Consider the following 23,644-nt stretch of genomic DNA (forward strand, 5'->3'; position numbering starts at 1 on the left):
CCTCCCTCAGAGTGAAAATTGTGCTGTGGAAGGACAGTATAAAGGCCTGTTACATTCCTTCATCTTCAGAGCTGGTTCTAGACCCTATTTAGGATTAATACATAATTAACAAGGATTAGTGTAATGTAACATTCAATTTCATTCAACAGATGTTTCGATTCCAGTCCACAGAAAGTCCACTTAAGCCTACTCAAATCCCCAGCAGAAATTTAATCTGCATGCCCAACGCACCAAGCATTCAAACCAATCCATTTCTTGTCCACTGATCATTTTATTGTCTCATACAAAAACCACTTAGGTAGTTGCCACAGCAGCTGCCTGGGTTCTCTGCACTGAGACTCTGGTGTGGGTCTTCGCCAGATGATCAGTGAACTCCTGCAAAAAAAAAAAGGTTAGTTTTTGTAAACCACCATCACAGCATCTTCAATACTGCATCCCTTTTCAACGAGGTGCATGCATTGGGCAGGAGGGGGTGTTCAGATACAGCTTGTTTTTGAAGTGCTGAGTATGAGTAACACCTCAGACTGAGGTCCTGCTGCCTGGGGATTTCAGGTGGGAGAACAAGTCAGGGAAGAGGGGCTGCGCCTCTGCTACGGGGCTGGTAACTGCCATTAGCAGCAGGAGGCCCACAGGTACAGTTGCATAAGGCTGGTTCACAGAATTGCTGAGGCTGGAAAGGACTTCAGCTCCGGAAATTATCTACTCGACCCCCCCATCAAGCAGGGTCAACTGGAGCAGGCTGCCCAGGACCACATCCCGTCAAGTTCTGATATCTCCAAGGAATGGACTCTAATCTGGGCAACACATTCCAGTGCCTGGCCCGCAGAAATTCTGTACTCTTACCTGGTAAGGAGACTTGGTGAACACAGTCTCTTTCCAGAGGTCAGGAGTCAGGTAACTGTAGGTCTTGGAGATGGCATCAAAGGTGGCTTTGGCTATTGACAGAAGGCAAACAGTGCACATCACGGTTACAGCAAACTGCTCCCCTGCACCCACCTATGCAGCTCCAGAAGTGTAGAATTTCAGAAGAAACAGGGAGACCATAACAGGGTTCCTCTGTTATACATTCCAAATTCAAGTTTCTTTCTCTCTCCATTTACGACAATTACACTACTTCAACCAAGTGCAACCGCGCAGATTGGGAGATTTCTTTTTTTTACATCAACGCACATGGGATTTTATAATTAGCTTCGTAGAACTTCAGCATCAGCTACAGCAGGAGTAAAGGAGTAGCCCGCATTACAGAAGGTACCAGCAGAAGGCTGCATTCCTGCTTGAATACTAGAAGCTTTTGATTCAACAGGTTTCAAAAATACTACAGAAATTATTTTTCTGTCAGCAACAGAAAAATGGCAATACGTACACATCTAACCCATTAAGCAGCAGCCTAGCACTTACCGAAGTTGCCCAGTGTGGCGGTACAGCCCCTGGCAGAGGTATAACAGTCATCAATACCAGCCATCATCAGCAGCTTCTTGGGAACAGGGGCAGACACGATTCCTGTGCCACGAGGGGCTGGGATCAGCCGCACCAGGACAGATCCGCACCGACCAGTAACCTGCGCAAAGACACCCAGTTACAACTCACAACACACCGCACGCAGCACTGAGACAACACACGAGTTGTTCTTACCTTGCAAGGCACAGTGTGGGGCTTGCCAATCTTGTTCCCCCAATAGCCTCGTCGTACTGGTACGATGGATAATTTGGCCAAAATGATGGCCCCACGAATAGCAGTGGCAACTTCTTTAGAACATTTCACGCCAAGACCAACGTGGCCATTGTAGTCTCCAATAGCGACAAAAGCCTGCGGTTGAAGAAAAGTTGTCACTGGTGGCTGTGCGGGAACATTCTCTCAGACCACAATCTATCAGGGTCTGACCAAAGCTAACCCCAGGTGCGTGCTCAGCAGTTAAGTCACGGCTCATCCAAATGCACGCATTTTAGAACAACTCCTAAAACTTACAGTTCATATGTTTTAAGCCTATTTTTCCCCTTAAAACTTGTCCTATAGATCAGAAACAAAACATGGGATTTAGACTCCTGCTACAGCCACAGTCATCAAAATCCCAGCAGTTTTCAACGAGCATTCCCTGTCCACAGGGAAGAACTCTTCACCTACCACAACCCCCAAAAGCCCAACATCACAGCAGGTGTGCAACTGGATTTTGTGCTAGGGCTGTTACAATATAACGCTTAAAGATGCTAATATAGTTTTAAAATTAATACAATAACCTAAAAAATTGCAGTCACATAATATTATATACTACAGAAGGATATCAAAGCATTCAGACTCATTTATCAATAGGACACCCAAAAAAGCAACAACCAAAACTAAGTTGTTGATAAAAAATACAACAGAAAAGGTTACCTTAAACCTTGTACGCTGACCAGCACGAGTCTGTTTCTGGACAGGCATAATCTTCAAAACCTCATCTTTCAGAGAAGACCCCAGGAAGAAATCAATGATCTCTGACTCCTGCAAGAATCAATCGTTTAACTCATCACACAAAGCCACACTTTTCAACCACACCTAAATGCAACCAGCAAGACCCCTACAAACTAAAGTCAACTACATAAGCACAATTTAGCCAATAAATGCTTAAATACACACAGCTTTGTGGGCATTAGCTTATTCTACCTTGCCAGACAGTCCAATAATATAGCTAAAATTTTATTTTTCCATCGCTAAACTATCAGAATCATTTGACTAGTGTGCTACCATCTGCACACAATACAAAAGGCAACACAGATCTCGCTACTCCTCACAATAAATAAATGCAGTCCACAACGTCTACTGATTTGCACCTTAAATCACAACACACTTAACAAGAGCTTTATGAACGATAAACATAGTACTTGAACTAAGCTACAGAGCTGAGATTAAGATTCTACCGCTCACCAGCATTCACAAAGCCTTACCTTGATGGGAAGCGAGAAGAGATAGATCTCCTCAAGAGACTTGATCTTCATATCCTTGACCAGGCGACCAAGTTTGGTGACAGGAATCCACTACGGAGAAAAGCAGCAACAACGGCTCACCAGCCGCCCCAGGAGCCAGCGCCCCGTGCCCCATCCCTCAGGGAGACACCAGGGGGTCCCCTCACACCGGCTGGGGGCCGTGCCCGCAGACTCCAGCCCTGCCGTTGCCCCCAGGCCAGCCCCCTGCAGCCCCCTTCCCGGCCTTACTTCCTTATCCTCCGCCTTGCCTCCGCGGGCTCCACGGCCTCTGCCTCGGCCTCTGCCTCTGCCGCGCCCGCGGCCCCGCAGCCCGGTCCCGAAGCCTCCGCGGAAGCCCCCTCGGGCGGCTCCTGGCCCTCCCGCAGCACCGGCGTCGTCCGCCATTTGCTACAACACAAGAGAGAGGCATCTCAGCCCCGGCACCGCCGCCCCAAGAGAAATGGCGGCGCGGCGAGGCGACGGGGCCCGGCGGGCACCCAATCGGCCAAGTACGGCTGCCCCCGAGCCAGCGGCGGCCCCGATGGCGGCGGATGGAGCGGAAGCCGCCCCGCCACCATCCCGCCCCGCCGCCACGACAGCTGCCTTACGTGATCTCAGGGTAGAAGGCCCCACCGTCGCGCCGCCCGCTATTTATACCCAGCCAGGTCTCGCGAGAGCTCCTCCCGCCCCGCCGGCCCCGCGCGCTGAATGCGGGACGCGCCGCCGGGGGCGGGGGCGGCGCCTGACCAGTTATACAGGGCGCGGGGCGGGCGGGCCGCAGGCGGCCGTGCGCATGCGCCGGGAGCGCGTGGTATAAAAGGCGCGCACGTGGCGGGGGTGCGCTCAGTGTGAGGGGAGAGGTGAGGTGGGGCGGGGGGTGTCTCGTGTGCGGAGCGAGCGGTGGGGTTCTGTCTTGCTTCCTTTGTTTTTGGGCTTGTGGAGGTTTTAAGTGTGACCTGGGGTTGTTGCGTTCGTGTTGCTGTCCGCGCTGGTGCTGGGTGGCCGTGGTGGGCTTACCGGTGAGGGCCCGGGAGGGTGCGCCTGGGTCTGGGAGCGCCTGGGTCTGGGAGCGCCTGGCACGGTCTGAAAGTCACCTCCGCTCTCCTGTGGCCCTGGTGAGGTAACTGTGCCGACAGCATGGGGAGCATTAAGCTTATTGCCCACGGTGACGATGTGTGGGGAGTGAAACCCATGTTCCTACAAGCAGCCAAACGAGAACCGCTGGGGGCTGGTTGTGCCCGCAGGTGCGGTGACACAGTCCTAGGCACCTCGCGTTTCTAGGGGGGCTGATCTGTACCTGCTGCACGATGCCCTCTGCTCCTTCGTGAGGGAGAGCTTCCAGCTGTAGTGTAGTAGTGTCCTTATCTCTAACTTCAGTGGAGTTTTTAAATCTTGCTGATGTTTCTCTTATAGATGAGCCTTAGAAGACAAATAATTGCATCATGGAGAGCATGACATACTTAAACCTGGAATGCTTTGGAGTTTCTGAGGAATCCTCAGAGGGATATACGTGTACTTCTGGAGTTCTGTCTTTTCAATAAAGATTTAACTGCTTGAGTTCATACTGCAGTCCCCTCATTTGTACTTTGCGTAGCCCAAACAGCCCAGGTGGCTCTCCCGGGGGGGGGTGGGACGCTGGGAACGCTGCGGTGCCGCGCCGGGCGCTTTGAAGCCGCTCCGTCCAGCGGGGCCGCACCGCCCATAGCCGCCGTGGCGCTCCCGGCTTCCTTTGCCCTCGTGACGTCCCCGGCACGCGCCGGAAGTGACGCGCTCCGGCGGGCGGCACGAGGAAGGCCGGCAGCATGGCGGCGGCCGGGCCCCTGCGCTTCAAGAGCAAGTGAGCGGCGGGCGGGCGGGCGCGGGGCCTGGCGCGGGGCCTCGCCGTGACTGCCCGGCCCCACGTCCCTCTCTTCCTCTCCCCTTTCCCTTCCAGCTACGCCGTGTCCAGGAGGATGGAGCCCTTCTACACGGGCGGCCGCGTGCAGGTAAGGGTGGGCCGCCCCCCGCCGCCGGGGCCTTGCTGCTCCCCCCGCGGCAGCCCCGCTCCTTCTCTCGCCCCCAGGTCAGCCGCGACGGCACCGCCATGTTCTGCCCCTGCGGCGCCCGGCTCAACGTCATCGACCTGGGGACGGGGGCTCGGCTCCACAGCCTCGAGCAGGTGAGGTCGTGGCGGGGCCCCGGGGCGCTGCTCTGAAGCTCTGGGGACGGGGCTGGCAACCGGGAGCGCGGCGGGGTTGCGCGGGGTCTGTCCCTGCAGCTGGGGGCTGCTGGGCGTGATCCCCCCCCGGCAGCAGCTGCAGGGAATGGAGAGCACTGACGCACCGCACCAACAGCCTAACTGCGATTATTCCTTTCGTTCCTGAAGGACGACCAAGAGGATGTCACCTCGTTTGCTCTTAGCCCTGACGATGAGGTACGTCTCAGGCTGTTTGCTTCACGTTAATCTCTCTTGGGCTTCCTGACAAACCTGGTGAAGACTGAAGGCTGTTCTGCTTGGGTGTACGCCATGCTTCCAGAGATCTCTCTGCGGTCTCGCCTCTTCTGTGTTCGAGTCAGACATAGCAACCGTTGCTGTCTGATGGCTTTTTGGAGCTAAGGACAAATCCAGGGATAACAGGAATGTATTTTAATCTATTCTGTCTATATGCAGGGACTGTAATAATTGACGTTTCATTTAAATCCAGAGTTATTTCTGGCTGCTTTCATGCATCCATGCACTTAAGCACTGAAGGTCAGAGGCTCTGGGAGAGAATTGCTGCTGTTTCTATTGCTTGTCAGCCTAGAAGAAGATTTTGTGCACGTCTGTTAAAAATCCAATGTTTATTCTATTATGCTATGGTGTTAGACACAGTCTTGTGAATTAATTTTGAGAGATGGAGCTTCAGGAATGTCATGGTGACTGATACTTGTTTTTTTTGTGTCTGGGCACTGAAGGAAACAAAAGTCTAATTGTTGATTTTGCTTTCTTTTGCCTTGCTTCTGCACAGATTCTCGTGACAGGAAGCCGAGCCCTGCTGCTGAAGCAGTGGAATTGGCGAGAGAACAAGTGTGTGCGCACGTGGAAAGCAGTGCATGTAGCACCCGTTGCTAGCATGGCCTTTGATTCTACTTCAACGTTGTTAGCCTCAGGTAAGATCCTGCTTCGCTCTCCCACAGTGGGAATGGTACTGAGTGGTCCTTCTGCTTCTGAATAAACTGCACCAGCTTGATGCAGTCTGGGGTGGTAGTGATCTCCTGAATCCAGGTAAAACTAGAAGTAGTTATGCATACATAGAAGTAAGGTGATAATGGACTAATAAGAATTTTTCCAGTGTTCTAAAATACACGTAGTAAAGTGCACATAAATATCTGGGATCTGTGAGACATGTGGCACAGTTATCCCAGTGTACACCTGGGACTCTAGAGGAGGACAGGCATGAACTGTAACTTATTAAGTGTGCTTCAAGATTCTTGTCTGCGAGTAGTCAGGTTTTTCCCAGCTCTCTGGAACTGTAGGGTGCTCCGTGAAGTTCTCTTGGTGTGGGTGGCTGTTACTGGGTTCATTTTTCTTTTGCTGCCTTTGCAACCCATGAAATTTTACAGTCGCTGGTATGTTAGGCCTCTTGTGTCTCTGTCGTTCGTTCTTATGTACCCTTCTCCAAGGTGGATGCGACAGCACCATTAAGATCTGGGATATGATCAAACAGTACTGCACACACAACCTGAAAGGATCGTCAGGAGTTGTACAGTGAGTACATGTTTGCAGTCACTGGTGTTAGCGTGCTGTTTGGATGCTGAGACTGGTGTGAAATGTCTTGAGTTAATGGAATGTAAAGGATTGTTTGGATTCAGGTTCTTGTTTCCTGATTTTTGAAATACTTTGTGAAGGAGCAGGACTGTAATTGACTTTAGCCCAGGGAGGAAACGATTTGTTCAGGAAGTCTTGGGATTTAAGTGAAATATCTGTGCTTCTTGATGCATTTCAAGAACATATAAGACTGGCAAAGACCAGTTATAAATTTTCCTGGTGGGTGGAAGAGGAATGAAGTCTTGCCATATGAATGAAGAAAGCCATAGTGTAAGTTCAGCTCAATTGATCTGTCAAATTTGTGGTGTAGAACATAAAAGTTCATTGAAATGTTGGGCTAATGCTGAGGGGGTGCCAGACATTATGTTCCTGCCTCATTCAGGTGTATCTCCTTCCCTCTAGCCTTGTTGAGTTCCACCCTGATATCTCCCGTCTGCAACTCCTCTCCTCCTCAATGGACTACAAAATCCGCATCTGGGACCTGAATTCCAGCAAGTGTGTCGCTGTGTTGGATGGCCACTTCAGTGCTGTTACCTCCCTGGCGTTTGCTGCAGATGGGAACACGCTCATTAGGTACAGGTCTAGAGAGGCTTAGCTTTTCTCTCCTGTTTACCCTGCCCCTGACAGACTGGGTGCTTGTGTGAGGTCTGGGAAGTTTGTCCTGTGGGGCGAGGGACCGCTAGAAAGCGTTCAATCTCAGCTTGACAGTGCAAGGAGCTGACTGAGGGTTTTAGCACCTCTGTTCAGGGCAGTATGCTGTGCTGCTGTAGTTAGGCTGGTGCCTTCTTTCGTTATGGGTCTCTTCAGAGAGGTGTTGAACTCTTAGAATCACAGAATATCCCAAGTTGGAAGGGACCCATAAGGATCGTCGAGTCCAACTCCTGCAATTCTAAATCTGAATTCAGAGCCTGAGTTGAATGGCTTTAGCATTGAAACTGCTCTTTTTAACTCGCAGTTCCGGCCGTGATAAAATCTGCATGGTGTGGAACCTGGAAACCAGAGAAAGTAAAAGAACTGTTCCTGTCTACGAGGTAAAGTTCATTTTTTTTTTTACTCCTTTGAGGTCCTTTGTTGTTTGTAGTCATGGTTTCAGTGCTTTTCATAGGCAGCAGAGTGTGGTGTGGGTGCTTGTTAGTGCTGGTGGACTGTTACTCAGCTGTCTGCTAAAATGGGATGCCAGTCCCTTCTGCTCAGCTGATGTTTGGCCAATCCTTGCAGAGCGTGGAAGCTGCCATCTTGTTACCTGAGAAAGGAGACTTCTCTCAACTGGGTGTGAAGAAACAAGGGCTGCACTTCCTCACGGCTGGCAGTAAAGGTGAGTGTTTTGGCATGTTGCTGCTGGATTTAGAGGTTGAGAAAGGACTGTTGCTGTTATTCCTGGGATGCGCATTATGATTTGTGTGGCAGAAGCCTTGGGATGAACTCATGGGGGATGCAGAGCTGTCTCCTGAGTTCATCTGACAGTCATGGATGAGCAGAACCGATCAGGCCTGCTGTGGAGTTTTGACTATGCATGTTTTCAAACTGCAAAAAAAGTGTGGTTTGAACTGAAGAAAAGCCTTGTGGTCCCTACATGCCACTTCAGTTGGTCCAAAGTAGTGGCTCTGACAGAAAATTTGTTTGTGTTAGGTGTCCTGAAAGTCTGGGAAGTTGCCACAGCTGCTTGTGTATATACCCAGCCTGTGCCCTTTGAGCCCGTGGAGTCGAAGGAAGAGGCCAGTGAGCACGGTCTGACCCAGTGCATGCTTGTGCCTGAGAGAAACGAGGTTGTCACAGTGTCTGTGGAGCACAATATTGTTTTATATGATGCTCAGACTCTTCAGCTCAGGAAGCAGGTAACAACCTTCAGCATGCCCTTTCCTCTTCCTTTATCTGTGTTTTAGGATCACCTCTGCTTCTGGTGAAAGCTTAGTCCAGGAGTTCTTCTCCTTCCTGTTCTTGACCTGTACCTTGGTTACAAGCCAGAAAGCCAGTTTAACTCATGGGATTGTTTGGAGAGAGGTTGCACAGAAATGCAGGCAAAAGGAAAGCAGAATAGACCTAGCCAGAAATCCTGTCCGTTCCAGATTAACAAGATTTTTTGCATGCAGTATTAAGTGAAAGGTAACAGGAATGCAGCTTCGCTGGGTACTTCTCTAACCAGTTGGCTTCTCCTTGTTAAACTGTTCCTGTTCTGCTGTCCTCAGCTTACAGGTTACAATGATGAGGTTCTGGATGCGAAGTTCCTTGGGCCTGGTGATTCTCACATCGTTGTGGCTACCAACAGCCCTCAGCTGAAAGTGTTTGAACTGGCAACATCACACTGCCAGATCCTCTATGGTCACACAGGTGCGTGGTCAGCTCTGATGTGGGTGGGTGGAAGATGTGAAGGTATTTCTTTATCCAGCTTCAATCACAACTCTTATGTGGAGAGTGGAGTGCTTGAGTTTTGTCTGGGGCAGCATCACAATATTTTGAGTTGTGTGGAAAAAGTGTATTTATGCAGTCCTGATTTTCCAAATGCTAGTTTCGTTTTTCCGGGTTTGTCAGTTCAGTCCCTCTCACTAGCAGTGAGATCAATTAAAAATGGAGTTAAATATCTAGGTATGGGAGTGCTAGCTCTGAATGCCATTTTGTGGCTGGAAGTGACAGACCTGCACCAATGCCGTAAGCGGGCAGTCACTAGTAATGAGTGGATGTGTTCCTGAGCCTCTAAGACCTGTCCCCAAGTCAGTAAGCGTTGGACTCCGTACTAATTCATGCATTTCTGTTGTCTGATTTCAGTATTCCTTTGCATCCAGCTGTTTTTTCTTCCTCTGTTTAGAAACGATTCTTGCTTTGGATGTCTTCAGAAAAGGCCTGATGTTTGTAAGCTGTGCTAAGGTGCGTAAACCTTTTTCTTCATTGTTAGTGATCTTCATAGTGCTCCAGAAAGGGCTTTTGGTAAGATGCAGTTCTTGACTGCTACACCCCCAAAATGCAAGGTTCTTCCACGATTTGTTTTTAACATTGCTCCCCTGCTCTGATGAATGCAGGCAAATGTTCAAGCTTAAAAAGCAGCAAATAGCCAGGCTTATTTATGTGGTAAATGTGTGGAAGACTGATCGCTTATGTCCTCTACCTTTACAGGACAAAAGCATTCGGGTGTGGCGGATGAACAAAGACAGAAGGGTGATCTGTGTGGCCCAAGGACTGGGTCACGCACGTGGGGTAGGCGCTGTCTCTTGCTCAAGGTAATAAAAACTGGACAAAGATTTACCTTTGCAAACATGAGGCATGGCTACTTTGCTAATCCTCAGAGTGAATGTTTTGGTGAATGCCTGCCTCTGAGCAATGTTTTGTCGTTTTTGATTCCAATTTGTCATGGTGCTCTGAGTTTGAAGGAAGAATTTTCTTGAATGCATATTAGTCTATCCATAAGTTGTGAAGCTTGCATTTCTTTGTCAGTCTACTTCTTTGCCTTAAAGAGCAGCAGCTGCATAAGTTGCCAAATAAGCTCAACTGATTTAGAGAGAAGGGTTGGGGAATGGAGGGAATGGGTCTATGAAGGTGTTTGCTTAAGTAGCAAATCTGTTTTATCAGCCTTTCTCCTTTCTTCATTCTGCCTAACGGTCTGGAAACCCAACTTGCTTGTTCAAAAGATGCAATGTACCTTAATGTATAAATGAAGAGAGCTAGCAGTGCTCTTGGCTAATGCCTGAGTTGCTGCGGGCTATCCCAGTGACTTGAGTAAAATGGAAAGACAGTTTGGAAGCCATTAAAGCACTCTGTTTAGCATGACAGCAGTGTGACAATGTGGATAAATTCCGATGGGGGCGAGGAGAGGGCCCTTTTCTGGTGCAGGGGAAGCCACTGTTTTGCTTTCTCACAGTTGACACTTTTTCACTTTTTTCCCTTTCAGAATGAAAGAAAGCTTCGTAGTGACCAGCAGCCAGGACTGCACGATAAAGGTCTGGAATATCCCGGAATCTCTCACTTCCAAAGCAAAAGCAGCCTTGATCTCCAGTCCAGAAACCCTTCATGCACAAGTGACTGAGAGGGGTCATGACAAGGTAAAGCTCCACCTCATGTGAGATATTTTTAGTACTTAAATCCTCTCCTGTTTTGTACCTTACATATAATGGCTGTCTCAAAGCGAAAGCAAAGGCTTAAACTGCTTTGTGCTCTCTGTATTTGTGACTTTTCTAGGACATAAACAGTGTGGCAGTTTCTCCGAATGACAAGCTCATTGCCACAGGCTCACAGGATCGGCTGGCCAAGCTGTGGTCTTGTTCAGATTGCTCTTTGCTGGGTGTCTTCACTGGACATAAGCGTGGAATCTGGTGTGTACAGTTCTCCCCAGTGGATCAGATCCTGGCCACCTCTTCGGCAGATGGGACCCTAAAGCTTTGGGGTCTTCAGGACTTCAGCTGTTTAAAGGTAATGTGGAATTAAAGCTGCCTACAAAAAGTGTTAATAGAGGTGAAATTTAGCTAGGTCTAGCTTTATTCTCCAGGATATTGGATGTATGAGCTGCATGCAAAACTCCAGGGCAAAAGGTGATCTTTTCTAGCTATCCAGTGATTGGTATGGTTCACTGTAAGGGAAAAACATTCAGGTAATTGAAAAAAAGTTGCCTTTGTCTGACACAGCTGTGGCCATGAATGAAAAAAAATCAAGTTTAAATTTCAGGCCCAGTCTTCATACAAGAATTATTTTTCTGGCTCAATAGTCTCGCTAAAACAGTGAGAAGGCAGTTGCTAATTCTGTCCCATGTTCTGCCACTTAAAGCGTGTTAGCCTTTTGGAAGATGGCTAAATCATTGGTCTCTGTGTTCATGCCATTTGCAATTGACCTTGGGCAACAAGTCCAAGCAAGCAGCTTGTTGGAAGAAATGCTATTTCTGCCAGTCATTTCCTATTGCCCCTTCAATCTGCACTAAGAGAAAGTCCTGAGGGTAGAAGCTGTTTTCTGGAATTTACCTACCTGGGCTTTGGGAGTAAATATTCTCTTGAAAGAAGATTCTCTGAAGGCCTAGCAACAGCTCTAACACTTCTGAGCTTCCTTTCCATTTTCCAGACCTTTGAAGGTCATGACGCCTCTGTACTGAAAGTCATTTTTGTAAGCCAAGGAACACAGCTGCTCAGCAGGTAAGTGCTTACATCAGAATCATAGAGAAAGATGCCGAAACTCATCAGAGAACAAATCTCTTAGCTGGTGGCAGCAAACATTGACACTGGTGGGTTAGTGATATATGCCACAGGGCAGAGCTAAGGGTGCCTTTCACCCTGCTGCCTTTGAGGCTAGACTGGCCAGAGCTAAACAGTTACTGGTACCTGCAAAGGGTTTCTCCAGCTAGTAGCAGGAAAGAATGCATTTTCTCTTGAATCACCCTTTCTTACCGAAAGGCTGAAATGTAAGAGACTGGGAATACCACTAGAGAGTATGAGGAAATGTAGGTAACAGGGCTTTCCATGATGGAGCCACCTGAGGGGATGCTAGTAGTACCGGGAGCAGAATGGAATTTTTAAGCTCTCAAGATTTTTGGTTAATTCTGCTCCTGCTTGACAGGCATTGGAATGGGATGAGTTCATCCGGTATTTCAGGTGGGGCAGAGCAAGAATGGATCTATCCAGTGATTCTCTGAGTTAAGTTTGTTGTTTTTCTCTTCCAAAAGTGGTTCTGATGGTCTCTTAAAACTATGGACAATTAAAACAAATGAGTGTGTGAAAACATTAGATGGTCATGAAGATAAAATCTGGGGTCTTCACTCTAATAAGCAAGATGACATGGTTGTGACGGCATCCAGTGACTCCTCCATCACGCTATGGAAGGTATGATGCAGAGTTTCTCTGTTTCCCTCTCTGGGTTAGTGATCAGAACGCAGTTGCAGAGATGAGGATCCCGGTGGTTGTTCCTCATTACAACATGACACATGCTCTCCTTATTTTTTCAACTTGAAATCGCATCAGTAAGGCATATCTTTTCTTTGGTTTGTGTGTGTTTGGGTTGGTTTTTTGACCACACTGAATTTTCGTAGCTAATGTTATAAAAGGAATAGGAGATGGGCTTTAACTGGCCTGCCTAGTGCTAGTGTTCTAAAGGGGGGCTGGGAGGGCAATTGTGAGTTGCTGGATTTAATGTGTAAATTATTTGACCTGGAGATCTTACTGCAGAAACTGATCTTCTGTTCACTTGTTGGCTGAATAAAAAATCATGTGTATTAAAGCAAGATTTGATGGTCATGTTTTGGTTTGTTATAGGATGTCACTGAAATTGAACAGGAAGAAGCACAAGCTAAACAGGAGGAGCAGATTATGAAGTAAGTTGATCCTGGGCAGTAGTGGGCTGTAAAAGGCGAGTTCTGTCCAGTGAAACTGCACATCTAGAGCCATCCAGGTCCACCTACTCTGAAGTATACGTCACTTAGCTATTTAGATGTTGTCAAGGCACAGTAGTCTTCTACTTTGTGGTTTATGTTTAGTTAAAGCAAATCCTTGCTGTAATATTGTCAGCCTGATAATGGATTAGTTTTGTGTTTATATACTACCAAGATAAGTCACATCAAACTGCTGAAACCTACTTTCATTCCCTCATGCTTCAGCCAGCACCGACTAGTTCAGGGAGTCCTTGAATGTGCCAAGGAAATTATCTGCACAATGAGGGCACTGAGGCATTCACTGCCAGGCAGTATTCACTTGGCATTAAACCTCTGCACACCATTATTGCCAAATCCATTGTTTTCTGTACAAGATTTTGTTCCACCAACCACATATGTTTCACTCTCTTGATCTGTTTTTCAGAGAGCAAGAGCTTTCTAACCTGCTTCATGAGAAAAGATACCTCAAAGCACTAGGGTTGGCAATCTCTCTGGATCGCCCACACACAGTGTTGACAGTCATTAAAGGTGAGTTCATGTTACACTCTGAAGGTGTTTTTCTGCCCCCTCTGCTTTCCAGAGCATCTCTTCCAGGTAGACACAGGCTATAGTCTGAAGTCTTTACATAGTAAAATAAAGTTAATGAAGTAAAATTGTCTGAAAGCCTCTATTTTACCCTTCTCTTATCACTCCCATTTTCCTAAGTGAAATCAGAGCTGATGACAAATAGTCTCCCTGCTCTTAGCCCATGGGTGCACTTTGGAAGGGATGAGATCACATTGAAACTTACAGGTTTGGAACTGCCATAAGGGATGTTATTTTCAACAGAATCCTCAGTGTAGGAGGAAGACATGGATATTTCTCTTGAAATTATTTTTTTTCCTCTCCCTAATTCTTCATTTCTTTCTTTTGCAGCCATCCTCAAGGAAAGTGATGGGAGGAAGCACTTGGAAGAGAACATTGTTCGGCTGAGGAAGGATCAGAAAGGTTTGTTGTGACATAGTTTAGTGCTAAAACCTTTCAGATCTGGGGCTTGTTTTCTTAACTGAAATTAAAGGGAGAAGAGTTTCCTTAGACCCAGTCTTTACCAGTGAGCTCCCACCAGCCTTGAGCAGGACTGCTGCCCTGGGCCAACTTCTTTGTTGTGCTACTCATGCTCACCAGCAGCTGCTCTGAGCTTATTTGAAGTCATCAGCCTCTGGCTTTCAGGGCTACTTGGTACTACTTGGCACTCTTACTGCATGCCCTGAGCCCATCCAGCAGCTGGGAGACAAGTGCACTGAGCCAGTGGCCATGCCAGGACTTTGTCCCTCCCCAGTCTGATTTCCTTCAGTTACCACTGCCCGGAGGGGGCGGGGGGCTTGCCTGGTCTTACCACCCTCTTGTTTAAGATGTCCCTGTGATGAGAAACCATTCTATGTGTGGTTGTTCTGCCCTTTCTAGGTTTGTTAGTAGTGCTGTGTGGGAACTGAACTTCTCTGAGATGAGATACTTTCTAACTCAGCATCTGCTGAACAGCCAGTGTGTATAAATGTCCTTCTTCCCTAGAGGCAGTGTTAGCATTCTTGGTGACATGGAACACGAACTCTCGAAACTGCCATGAGGCTCAAGCTGTCATTGAAACCCTCCTGAAGCACGAAGCACCAGACAGCCTTTTGCAATACTCGGGCATTAAATCTGCTGTGGAATCCCTGCTGCCTTACACTGGTGAGTGGTGGTGTGGGCATGTTTGGGCAGTGGGTGGATTAGTGTGGGTGGATTAGTCTGAGATAGAGCTGTTGGGAGGTGCCTGTGGTGGTGATGTGCTCAGCATTTCACTGTACAGTCTCAGCTGCCCTCTGCTCCTTCGAGATCTGAGCTCTGTCAGGTTTGTGCTCTGGATCCTGGTGTTATGTGAATGTTGGTGCTTCCTGGCCTCTTGTTACCAGCCTGGACAAAAAGCTTTTCACAATCCGTGTGTCTGTGAAGTCTCTTGTGTTGTGAATGCTCCCTCTCTGCCTTGGTCTAAATAGAAGAGAGATTTTGTACCCATTTTTGGTGAACTTTCCATCTTCTGATGTCAACCATCAGTTTTCTTCCTTTGCAGAGCGCCACTTTCAGAGACTGAGCCGATTACTGCAAGCCTCCATGTTCATTGACTTCATGTGGCAAAACATGAGGCTGGCCGATGCATCACAGCAGGAAGATGTGACTTTGTGACCCTTCTCCCACCAGCTGCTGTTTCCTGAGGGGACCATCTGGGCTGCTTTCCCACCAGATATGGCAACTGGAATATTCCTGTATTTTAGAATAAATTTTTAAAAGTTGAATTTTTAAAACAAGTCCACTGTTCAGTCTCTTTGGAGCTTAATGAGAGGAAGGGTCCATTCCCTTAGGCAAGCCCTGTGTCCCTTTTGTATTTTCACACCCTGAATTTTGAGGCCTGGATGCTAAGATTGCTTAGTTTAGAGATAAGACGGAGTCTGGCTGTGAACAAGCTGTTTGTCTGTACAAGTTAAAGGCTACAAAGGTGGGAGATACAACATGGCCAGTAGTATCATATCCCAAAGTCCAGCTAGGTTCTGTATGTAGATCAGTGTTGTCTAAGCACTGAATATTCTCTCTGCTTGGACAAAATGCAGCCTGGGCCAAGTCCTGTATCGCCTGTGCCTGCTGCCTGGCAGCTGAGTGCAACTTTAATCACCCAACAAGAAAGTCTTTAGAGTATAAAAACCACGCAGCCTTTATAGATTTTTATCTGCATTTTATTTCAGAGAAAGAAATATATTAAACTTAGAACTACAGAACTTAGAACAACACAAATCCTTACACACTGCCTTCATCAAAAAAGAAAATCATACATGGGAGACTAACTAAAAGGTAGCAATCTAGACAAAAGTCCTAGGTTTTCTAACTCAGTTTTGTTCTCTCAGTTGTTCAGAGGCTCTAGCCCATTCAGATACATGATAGCCACTTCCCCACTACCCAAATTCATTTAACTGTAAAGCAAAAAATGCAATTAAAAAAAAAAAGGGATTCAGGTAAATGACATTCACATGGCTGAATCACCCCATCCCTACCCAATAGAAATAAGTAGCTATGGATTTTATGAGTTTCACTCCATTCCCCTGCAGCGCTCTGCTGCATAGCTGCGTTGTGGGGAATAAAGAAAGAAAATCATGACATTTTCACAAACCATGCTGGAGGATAAATACGTGCCTGAGGGAGAACTACCTCAGTCCAAAGTGACCTGAGTTACACAGGAGGTGCTGGTACCCCAGCTGCTGTGGCTCTCCTGGTAGCAGCGGCATGCCCTAGTTAAACCGCTTGATCCTGGCCCTCCTGTGCTGCAGCATGAGCCAGTGGTAACCTAGTGAAGCAGTGGCTGCAAGCCTGCTCCGTCGGGACCTAGCAGTGTCCTTGAAACGTGGTGGTCCCCAGCACTGATGTGGTTCCTGCAGGACTGGGCAAGGGTCCATTGGGGTCCGGGGCCCTGCTAGCGCACATTGGGGAGCGGGTACAAGGCCTGGAGGGCTGGCCGGGGGGCGGACTGCTGCAGGGCTCGCTTTGTGACCGTGCTGCACCTCTGGAGGATCTCGCGGGCCGAGGGGCGCACGGGCACCTTGGGGGTGCCAGCAGCTGTGTCTGAGTCAGCGAAGGAGCAACTGAGATCGGCGGCAGATGGCTCCACAAAGCCAGAATCGTTCCTGTCCTTGTGGGTGAGGTGTGGAGATTTGCTGCTGTGCGTGGCCGAGGTGTTCCCCAGGCGGGGGCTCCTGGCCTGCTCCACCTCGGGCAGAGACCGTGACAAGTCGGGCTTCCAGCTCAGCCCGCTGCCCGAGCTGAGCGAGGAGCTGTCCGACTCCAGGTCCGGCGTGGATCTCGATCTGCTTCTCAAAGAGCTCACGTCCTCATCGCTCCGGTCCTGGGAAGCGCGGTCCCGCACCACGCTGCCTCCCCTCGCCTTGCCCTGGGGCTGGGGGGCCGGCGGGGAGGAGCAGAGGTTGGGCGTGGAGATGTTGAGGCCGCAGTTCATGATGGTCTGCAGCCTGTGGTGAGGGTTCTTGTAGGGCTGGAGGCACATGGAGGGCATGTAGCCGGTCCGCCCGTTGTATCTGAGGGGAAAGGGGGGAAAGAAGCACTGAGCTGAGGGGCTCTTCTCCCAGCTTGGACCAAGGGCAGGGGGCAGCGCGTGGGGTGGAAGCAGGGGAGGACTCGGCAGTGCCACATGCAGGGTGTAAGGAAGGGCCACGGGGTGGTTATCTCAGCGAGGGCTCCTCACACACTGCCAGGGGAGAGTTACCAGGCGAGAAGCACCTGCAGCAGGCACCTGGCTGCCTTGGGAGCGCTAAACGAGAGCCACAGAGAGGCCTCCTTACCGGATCAGCCACCAGCCGTTGTCGGACTTCCTGACCACCTCCACGACCACCCCGCTGTTGAGAGAGAGCTCGTCTGCCTTCTGCGACTCGTAGGCCCGCATAACGAAATAGAGGCTGCCTGGAGAGAGAGGGGGAAGGATGTTAGTGCCTTCTGGAGAGAAAGCTGTGGCAAGCGCACAAGGAAGGTGGGCCCGAACTTCGCCCATCTGCTGAGTGGAAGCACAACCCGAGGCTGGGGGAGACTTTTCAGGGCCCATTTTTTGAAGGAGGAATGTGGTGTGGTCCTGAACCCAGAGCTGCTGCTTGGGTCCGGGGGCACAAGCAGACTTACCCTCCTCGTTCGAGCTCAAGGCATCCTGGATGTCCTCGTGGACGTCGATCTCCTCCAGGTACGAGGCTGGGAACCAGGCTAACTGCTTGTCTGCATTTTCCACCAGCCACCAACCTGCAGCAAACAGCAAAAGAGAGTTTATAACCTACGAGAGGCAAAGAGGTGATCATAAAATCCCGATGCAGGGGCAGCCAGAGCTGTAAGACAGGAGAGACATTTTGCAGACCAGCTCAGTGCTGACACTCCGGCAGAGTCCCATCTAGACCCATGTTTGCACCATGCAAGTGTGTTGGGGTCCACAAAGCAAAATGTGAAAAGCTTTTTGCTTGGGCCACAAATAAGGCCCCAGGTCTCAGCTCAGACTTTTGCCTCCCTTGATTAGAAAAGGCCAGACCACTTGTTCTTTCCTCCCATCTAAATCCAGGTGGGCGCCCCACATGCTCAAACATCACCCACACGCCCGATGCTACAGATGTAGCATTTGCCAAGCCATAAATCGATCTAGAAATCTCACAGCATCCATCCCCAAAACTGGAAAATCCTTATCAAGCATACCAGTCATGTCCTTGAGTAACACTTCAACAATTTCCTTCTGAGCGACTTTGAAAGCCTGGTTCTTTGTGTCTTTGGTTTCAAAGGTTTCGATGCATCTGTAGCTCTGAGATGCCTGGGGGTGTGTAATAGAGAGCTGCTGCTGCACTTGCTTTTTCTTTTCCCCTCCAATTTCTGAAGGCATGATCACAACACTGAAAAGCAAAGTTTAATATCCATTTACTGAGAACTCCCATGAAAGGTTGGGTCTAGTGTTAATTTCAGTAAAATCATGTCTATTTATGAGGCTAAGGAAAGCTTAGGCATCAAAAACTACACATTGAAGCTTTCAGTAGAACATTCCTGTTCTGCTACCCAAAAAACTAACTTATGTTTCTCTTCTGTCCATATTCTATAACATTTCTGTTTCTTGAAGAGATACACAAACAAAAAAATACAAATATGATTTCATACCTGTCTTCAGGAAAGCAAGGATCTAGGTCTTGGGTTTGCGCCCTGAAAAACTGAATCAGATCTTCACTCTGGGAGATCTTAGCATCCGTTTTCAGCAGTTCCTGGGAGTACGTTTCCAGCAATTTCAGTCTCTCCAGGAACTTGTTCATCTTCCTCTGCTTCACATTTGCATCTTTAAAATAATAATAAAAAAAAAAAAAAGCAAAGTTGATGCAAGACAATAACAGATCTGGATGCCTCCAGAGCAGCACCTTTTGCCTGAGCACAGCAGGCCCGCACCTACCACCCTCCCCTGCAGGGAACCGGGCTGTAAGTAGCTGAGACAGCAGCTGCTTCTGCCTCGCTGCTATTTTAAATAGCTCCCGATAGAATTTTTACATATCTAACATTTGTCTTTGTTCAGATGTTGCAAGGAACCCTAAGCCAATACTTAAAATGTAAAATTAATTTACCAAGTGCATTTGTTTACCAAAAAAATAAAATGTTTCTAGGTTATTTTAAGTCGGTGATAGAGCCGAGCACATTGATGTAACCCAGCTGAACCATGCCCCCAGCGGGAGCTGTCTGTTGATCTGTCCCAGAGGGAGGTCAGACTCAGTGACTAAAGCCTACATCACCAGTTACAGCTGTTCCCAGCAGCTCCGTCGTGTTTGTCACACAATCTTTGAAAAAAATCAAAGATTTTTCCTCCTTACCTTTAAACTTGGGTATAGTCCTGTCAGATCTCCTGAGTGATCCACTCTCAATGGGGAATTTTCTCTTCAGCTCTTTCTAGAAGTGAAACAAAGGAGTGAATAACGGTGCTCACAAGGCTGAGCTCCTCCTTTCCCTCCCCAGGAGGTGGATATTATTTCCAGGGAGCTGTTCACTTACGTGGAGCCTCTTAAATTCTTCAAATGTCCGGTAGATGAGAATGTTGTTTTGATCTGACCAGGACACAAACATCATGTACTTCTGAAAAAATAAAAGGGAAAAGAAATGCATTTTTTTATCACGATGTTCAATATTGGATGCTTTCAAGCAATGAGCATTTGCCAGGACCTGTGGTTTAGTTCTGGTTTCAGGCTGCAAGACTGTCAGCTGAAAAATGAAATTAAGGACTAGACCTACAAAAATATTTCCTTAATTTTAGGGTCCCAAATGAGTAATTATTGTTAAAACCAGAAAGAAGTTCTTAAGTTATGAAGAGGAAGAGAGCAAGTCCATGATATCATTTTCTTATGAGATGGACCATCAAAAACACGTCTGAGACCCCTGTCCTAGATAATAATGCTTTAGTTCCAATGATGCAGGAAAATGAGCAAATGTATTCCTGTAAGAGTAACTCAAAAAGCTTTCTAGTTTCCTGATTTGTAAATAGTATTTAAGGAAAAAGAAGAAAAAAAATCAGGTTAAAATACCTTCTGCTTTCTGCATTGCATCAAGCCTACAGCTTTCACATCCACTGGGAACCGGCTCATCTTCCCAACACCTGCTTCTCCTGCAGCTGGTGGCTGGAGGTTGGCAGAGGCACAGCTCCAGGCACAGCCTCCAGCAGCTTAAATATGCTGGGGCCGAGGGAGGGCACACACACACGTGCGCTGCCTTCCCCGCTTCCTCCTCCGCCCAGCAGCTCGAGGAGAAATTCCCTAATTTTGCAAGCTACCGCGTGCCTTTTACCTGCGCGCCTGCCTGTAACAAGCAACTACTACCGAGAGCAGCTGGCGGGGGCATAGTTCAGATGGTTGGGGAAAAGAGCCTTATCTTATCACATGCTTGGTAGAGTAGTGCTGGGAAGGAGCCCTGCCTTGTGGGCAGTTCATCTCTGGGTGTCAGTGGAATCCCCTGGGGCAGCAGCGGCTCAGGAAGCGAAGAGCACTTCCAGGGATGCACGTGTTTATGGCTCCATTGCACCAACATCCCTATCAAAGCTGCCTGCAGCCATAACAGCTTGGGCTGCGATCATATCAGTCCCCAAAACTGCTCACCAACATGGCCAGCTGTAGAGCAGAAATCAGGCGTGATTTCATGTGTGTGCCAGCTGTTAAAAATCTCTCTTTATTGATTATTCCCGTTTGATAAGTGAAAGGAACTTGACTTTAAAAGGAGTTCTGGTAGCTATACCAACATTCGCATGCTCTCAGAAAGAAATGGGAGGTGTTGATGCCAACGCTGCCAGAGCAAAGGATGAACACATCCCCACAGGTGTAACTGGAAATGTCCCAGAGCTTTTCACGTGTGAAAATGCAACAGAGACTGAGCTCGGAGTACCTTGTGCTCTGTCCTACATCAAGCCTGGGCGCCCACCTCCACCCAAGGTGATGAGCAGGGAGATGGAGAACCCCAGCTGGGAGACCCCCGGGAGCTCCTGGGACGTGGCTCAGACACAAAGGCTGACACGGGGAGGAGCGGAGCTGTGTGTCCATCCAGAAGCGGGTCTGCGCGGTGCTGCGCAGCACAGCCTGCACAGGGGAAAAGCAGAGCCAGGAGAAGGAATTGCTTCATTTCGGCAAACTGGCTCCTTGCTGCCCCAAGGCATGGCGTGACTGGTAATTACAGCCCTGGGAAGGCTGTCCTTTCCCTGAACTGCTGGCCTGAGGCATGCCTCAGGTTATAACCAGGCCGATGGGCATCTGTGTGATCAGACTGCCTTCTCTGTCCTCCTTCCCCCTCTTTGATGAAGCCTGAATTGAATCATTATCATTACTGGAGCCCAAATTGCTCAGCCCGGCCTTCCCTTTCATTTTCCAATTACACTGGGCTTCTTAAAACCCTCAGCAACAGGTGCAGATGACTTTTCATCTATCAAAAAACAAAAGAAAAAAAAAGAAAAAAAAAAACAGAATCCCAATAGGAAGCCAGACAAGATTACTTCTGAGCAGCTAGAAAAGACAGTGATTAGGGCCTTGGCTTGCATTTAATGAAAATACGTGAGGCTGCTCCTGCACAGCAGGACGGCAGACAAAGGTGTTCTCAGTGCAGTTCGATCTATTGCTGCTGGATCCTGGTTCTCCTTTGGGAAGGAAATGTTATCCAGCGAGCGCTTCAGAGCCATGCCCGCATTAGTTGGGAAAACCCCTTCAGTGCCATCCCCGGGGCACTTCCTGGCTGACAAAATGACACGGGAACTGCTGCACAAAAGTCGCCACAGCGTGGGCTCGCTGCGCTGAGCACCCCCAGCAGCATCAGACCCTCCGTCCCCGTTCACAAAGGGACCAGCTAAAGCACGTGCTGTTAAATCTGGCTGGCTTTTTTTGGAGAGGGGGGAAATCACTGCCTCCAGAGAGCTTCTTCTTCACGATGCTGATGTCTGGAAGCCAACAGTCTAGGGGGTGGCAAAATGCTCCTCCGCCTCCTGCCAGCATGGCCACGCTGCCGTGGCAGCTGCCTCGATGGGGCCACGCTCCGTGTGCTTGTGCTGGCACGGGGCCCTCAGGAAGAGCTGGAGCCAGGACTCTAAACAAAGCACAGCGTGTTGGTCTCCCATCTCAGAGCAAACACAAACCACAATGTATTTCCAAGAGCGTAAAGGTTTGAAAATGTTTCCCCTGAATGGAAAAAAAAACACAATTGAAGTCTTCAGAAGAAGCGAAATCTCTATGTGCATGCAAAGTGGGCAGAAGCAGCTCACGCATCATTTCATTCCATGTCTGCAAACACTGCAAATGCCAGTAAAGGAAGAAGAGTAGGACATAGCCTCGGTTTTGACACTTGCTAATTCCAAAAGCCTTGCTATATTTCAGAGTTCTCAGGAAAATCGTGCAGAAGGGGTGGCTACAAAGCACAAGTGAGACAAGAAAATACAACCAACTGCTAGAACAGCAAGGTGAGATCATGTGGAGGTTTGCCAGTCAGCTGGGGCTGACGATCCAGCCAGACCGTTTGGAGAGCTGGTGTCCTGGGAAGAGACTGCTTGGTGGCAGGGGTCTCAGAGCAAAGCATGAGCAAAACTACTGCAAATTCAGTGACTAGTTCTTGAGAAAACGTACTGCAGAAGCTAAGGTCACTGCGACATCGAGCAGCAATATGAGGAAGGGATGCGGTCAGACAGAACCCGGGGATAACCGAGTGTTTCTGGAGCCATCCCACCACTCCGGGCTCTGCACTTGTTGTAGAAGTATCACTGCCTTGTTGTCATTGTCGAGCCTGATGTCAAGAAACTGTCCGCTCAGGAGATGCGCCTAGTGTGTCACGTAGGCTGGAGTGACTAAATCCGAGAAACAGCAGGAGGGGCTGTGCCGGGCTGCATCAGCACCAGCACCAGCAGCACTGCCCCGCGGCCGGAAAAGCGCCGCAGGTTGGTGCCGTGGCTGGCGGGACGGGTGGAGAACTGGTCAGAAGCCATTAACTCCACTGCTGTGTCAGAGACCTCCGGGCACACTTCAAAAAGTAAAGCCATTTCCCTGACAGTAAGTCGTGTTTGTTTTGTGTCTTCCGCTACCTCCACATAATCCTGCCGCTGATTGGTACCTGTCCGTGGGTAATTATTAACGGAAGGCTAGGAGCGGTCTGCCAGGAAGAAGAGTATCGAGTCCAAGCATTGCTGGGTGCTCAGATTACCTCATCAGTATTTATTTACACAAATTTTGAGATACAGCATTAACTTTTTTTTTCTTTAATCATTTTATAGGGTACAAAAGAGATCATAAATTAACCGGTAAATATATTACCTGTTAATTTATCAAATATTATTATATTATTAATATTAAATATTATTAAATATATATTAGGAGTGGGCTGTCCTGCTTTGAGAAGGCAAAACACAATTACAAGTTTTTCTCAGTAATAACTTCTGTCCCTGCCTGCTTTGTAGCCCCCTTCCAGAAACCCACGTGTGCCTTGCAGAGGTGGGAAACATTGCTACCGCCACGGCACAGCTGCTTTGAGTGCATTGTGTAGGAGAAAGGG

General features: G+C 48.5%; 3 protein-coding genes and 1 non-coding gene across 4 annotated transcripts; 2 read left to right on the plus strand and 2 right to left on the minus strand.

Moving 5' to 3' along the window:
- Nucleotides 1-251: 251 nt before the first annotated feature.
- Nucleotides 252-3,707, minus strand: RPS2 (ribosomal protein S2). Its single transcript, XM_040574403.1, has 8 exons — nucleotides 3,548-3,707; nucleotides 3,189-3,347; nucleotides 2,922-3,011; nucleotides 2,371-2,478; nucleotides 1,633-1,806; nucleotides 1,399-1,558; nucleotides 844-935; nucleotides 252-375 (listed from the first exon to the last, which is right to left on the minus strand). Exons 2-8 carry the CDS (start codon nucleotides 3,342-3,344, stop codon nucleotides 295-297), a joined length of 861 nt encoding a protein of 286 aa, XP_040430337.1. The 5' UTR covers nucleotides 3,345-3,347; nucleotides 3,548-3,707; the 3' UTR covers nucleotides 252-294.
- A 310-nt stretch (nucleotides 3,708-4,017) lies between these two features.
- LOC121078799 lies at nucleotides 4,018-4,144 on the plus strand. The gene has a single exon (XR_005824753.1). It is a non-coding gene; the product is annotated as a small nucleolar RNA ACA64 (small nucleolar RNA).
- A 529-nt stretch (nucleotides 4,145-4,673) lies between these two features.
- Nucleotides 4,674-15,372, plus strand: TBL3 (transducin beta like 3). Its single transcript, XM_040574398.1, has 22 exons — nucleotides 4,674-4,776; nucleotides 4,873-4,924; nucleotides 5,002-5,097; nucleotides 5,305-5,352; nucleotides 5,927-6,068; nucleotides 6,582-6,666; nucleotides 7,129-7,299; nucleotides 7,682-7,757; nucleotides 7,945-8,041; nucleotides 8,356-8,561; nucleotides 8,913-9,054; nucleotides 9,530-9,588; nucleotides 9,835-9,938; nucleotides 10,607-10,757; nucleotides 10,894-11,124; nucleotides 11,764-11,834; nucleotides 12,362-12,518; nucleotides 12,948-13,006; nucleotides 13,488-13,591; nucleotides 13,979-14,050; nucleotides 14,612-14,770; nucleotides 15,150-15,372. Exons 1-22 carry the CDS (start codon nucleotides 4,742-4,744, stop codon nucleotides 15,260-15,262), a joined length of 2,430 nt encoding a protein of 809 aa, XP_040430332.1. The 5' UTR covers nucleotides 4,674-4,741; the 3' UTR covers nucleotides 15,263-15,372.
- Nucleotides 15,373-16,205: 833 nt separating this feature from the next.
- On the minus strand, nucleotides 16,206-20,276 carry NOXO1 (NADPH oxidase organizer 1). Its single transcript, XM_040574399.1, has 8 exons — nucleotides 20,158-20,276; nucleotides 19,631-19,711; nucleotides 19,453-19,528; nucleotides 18,758-18,929; nucleotides 18,308-18,498; nucleotides 17,753-17,866; nucleotides 17,422-17,539; nucleotides 16,206-17,157 (listed from the first exon to the last, which is right to left on the minus strand). Exons 1-8 carry the CDS (start codon nucleotides 20,215-20,217, stop codon nucleotides 16,539-16,541), a joined length of 1,431 nt encoding a protein of 476 aa, XP_040430333.1. The 5' UTR covers nucleotides 20,218-20,276; the 3' UTR covers nucleotides 16,206-16,538.
- Between the last annotated feature and the right edge of the window lie 3,368 nt (nucleotides 20,277-23,644).

The sequence above is a fragment of the Cygnus olor genome, chromosome 15 (genome assembly GCF_009769625.2).
Source record: "Cygnus olor isolate bCygOlo1 chromosome 15, bCygOlo1.pri.v2, whole genome shotgun sequence".
Taxonomy (NCBI): Eukaryota; Metazoa; Chordata; class Aves; order Anseriformes; family Anatidae; genus Cygnus; species Cygnus olor.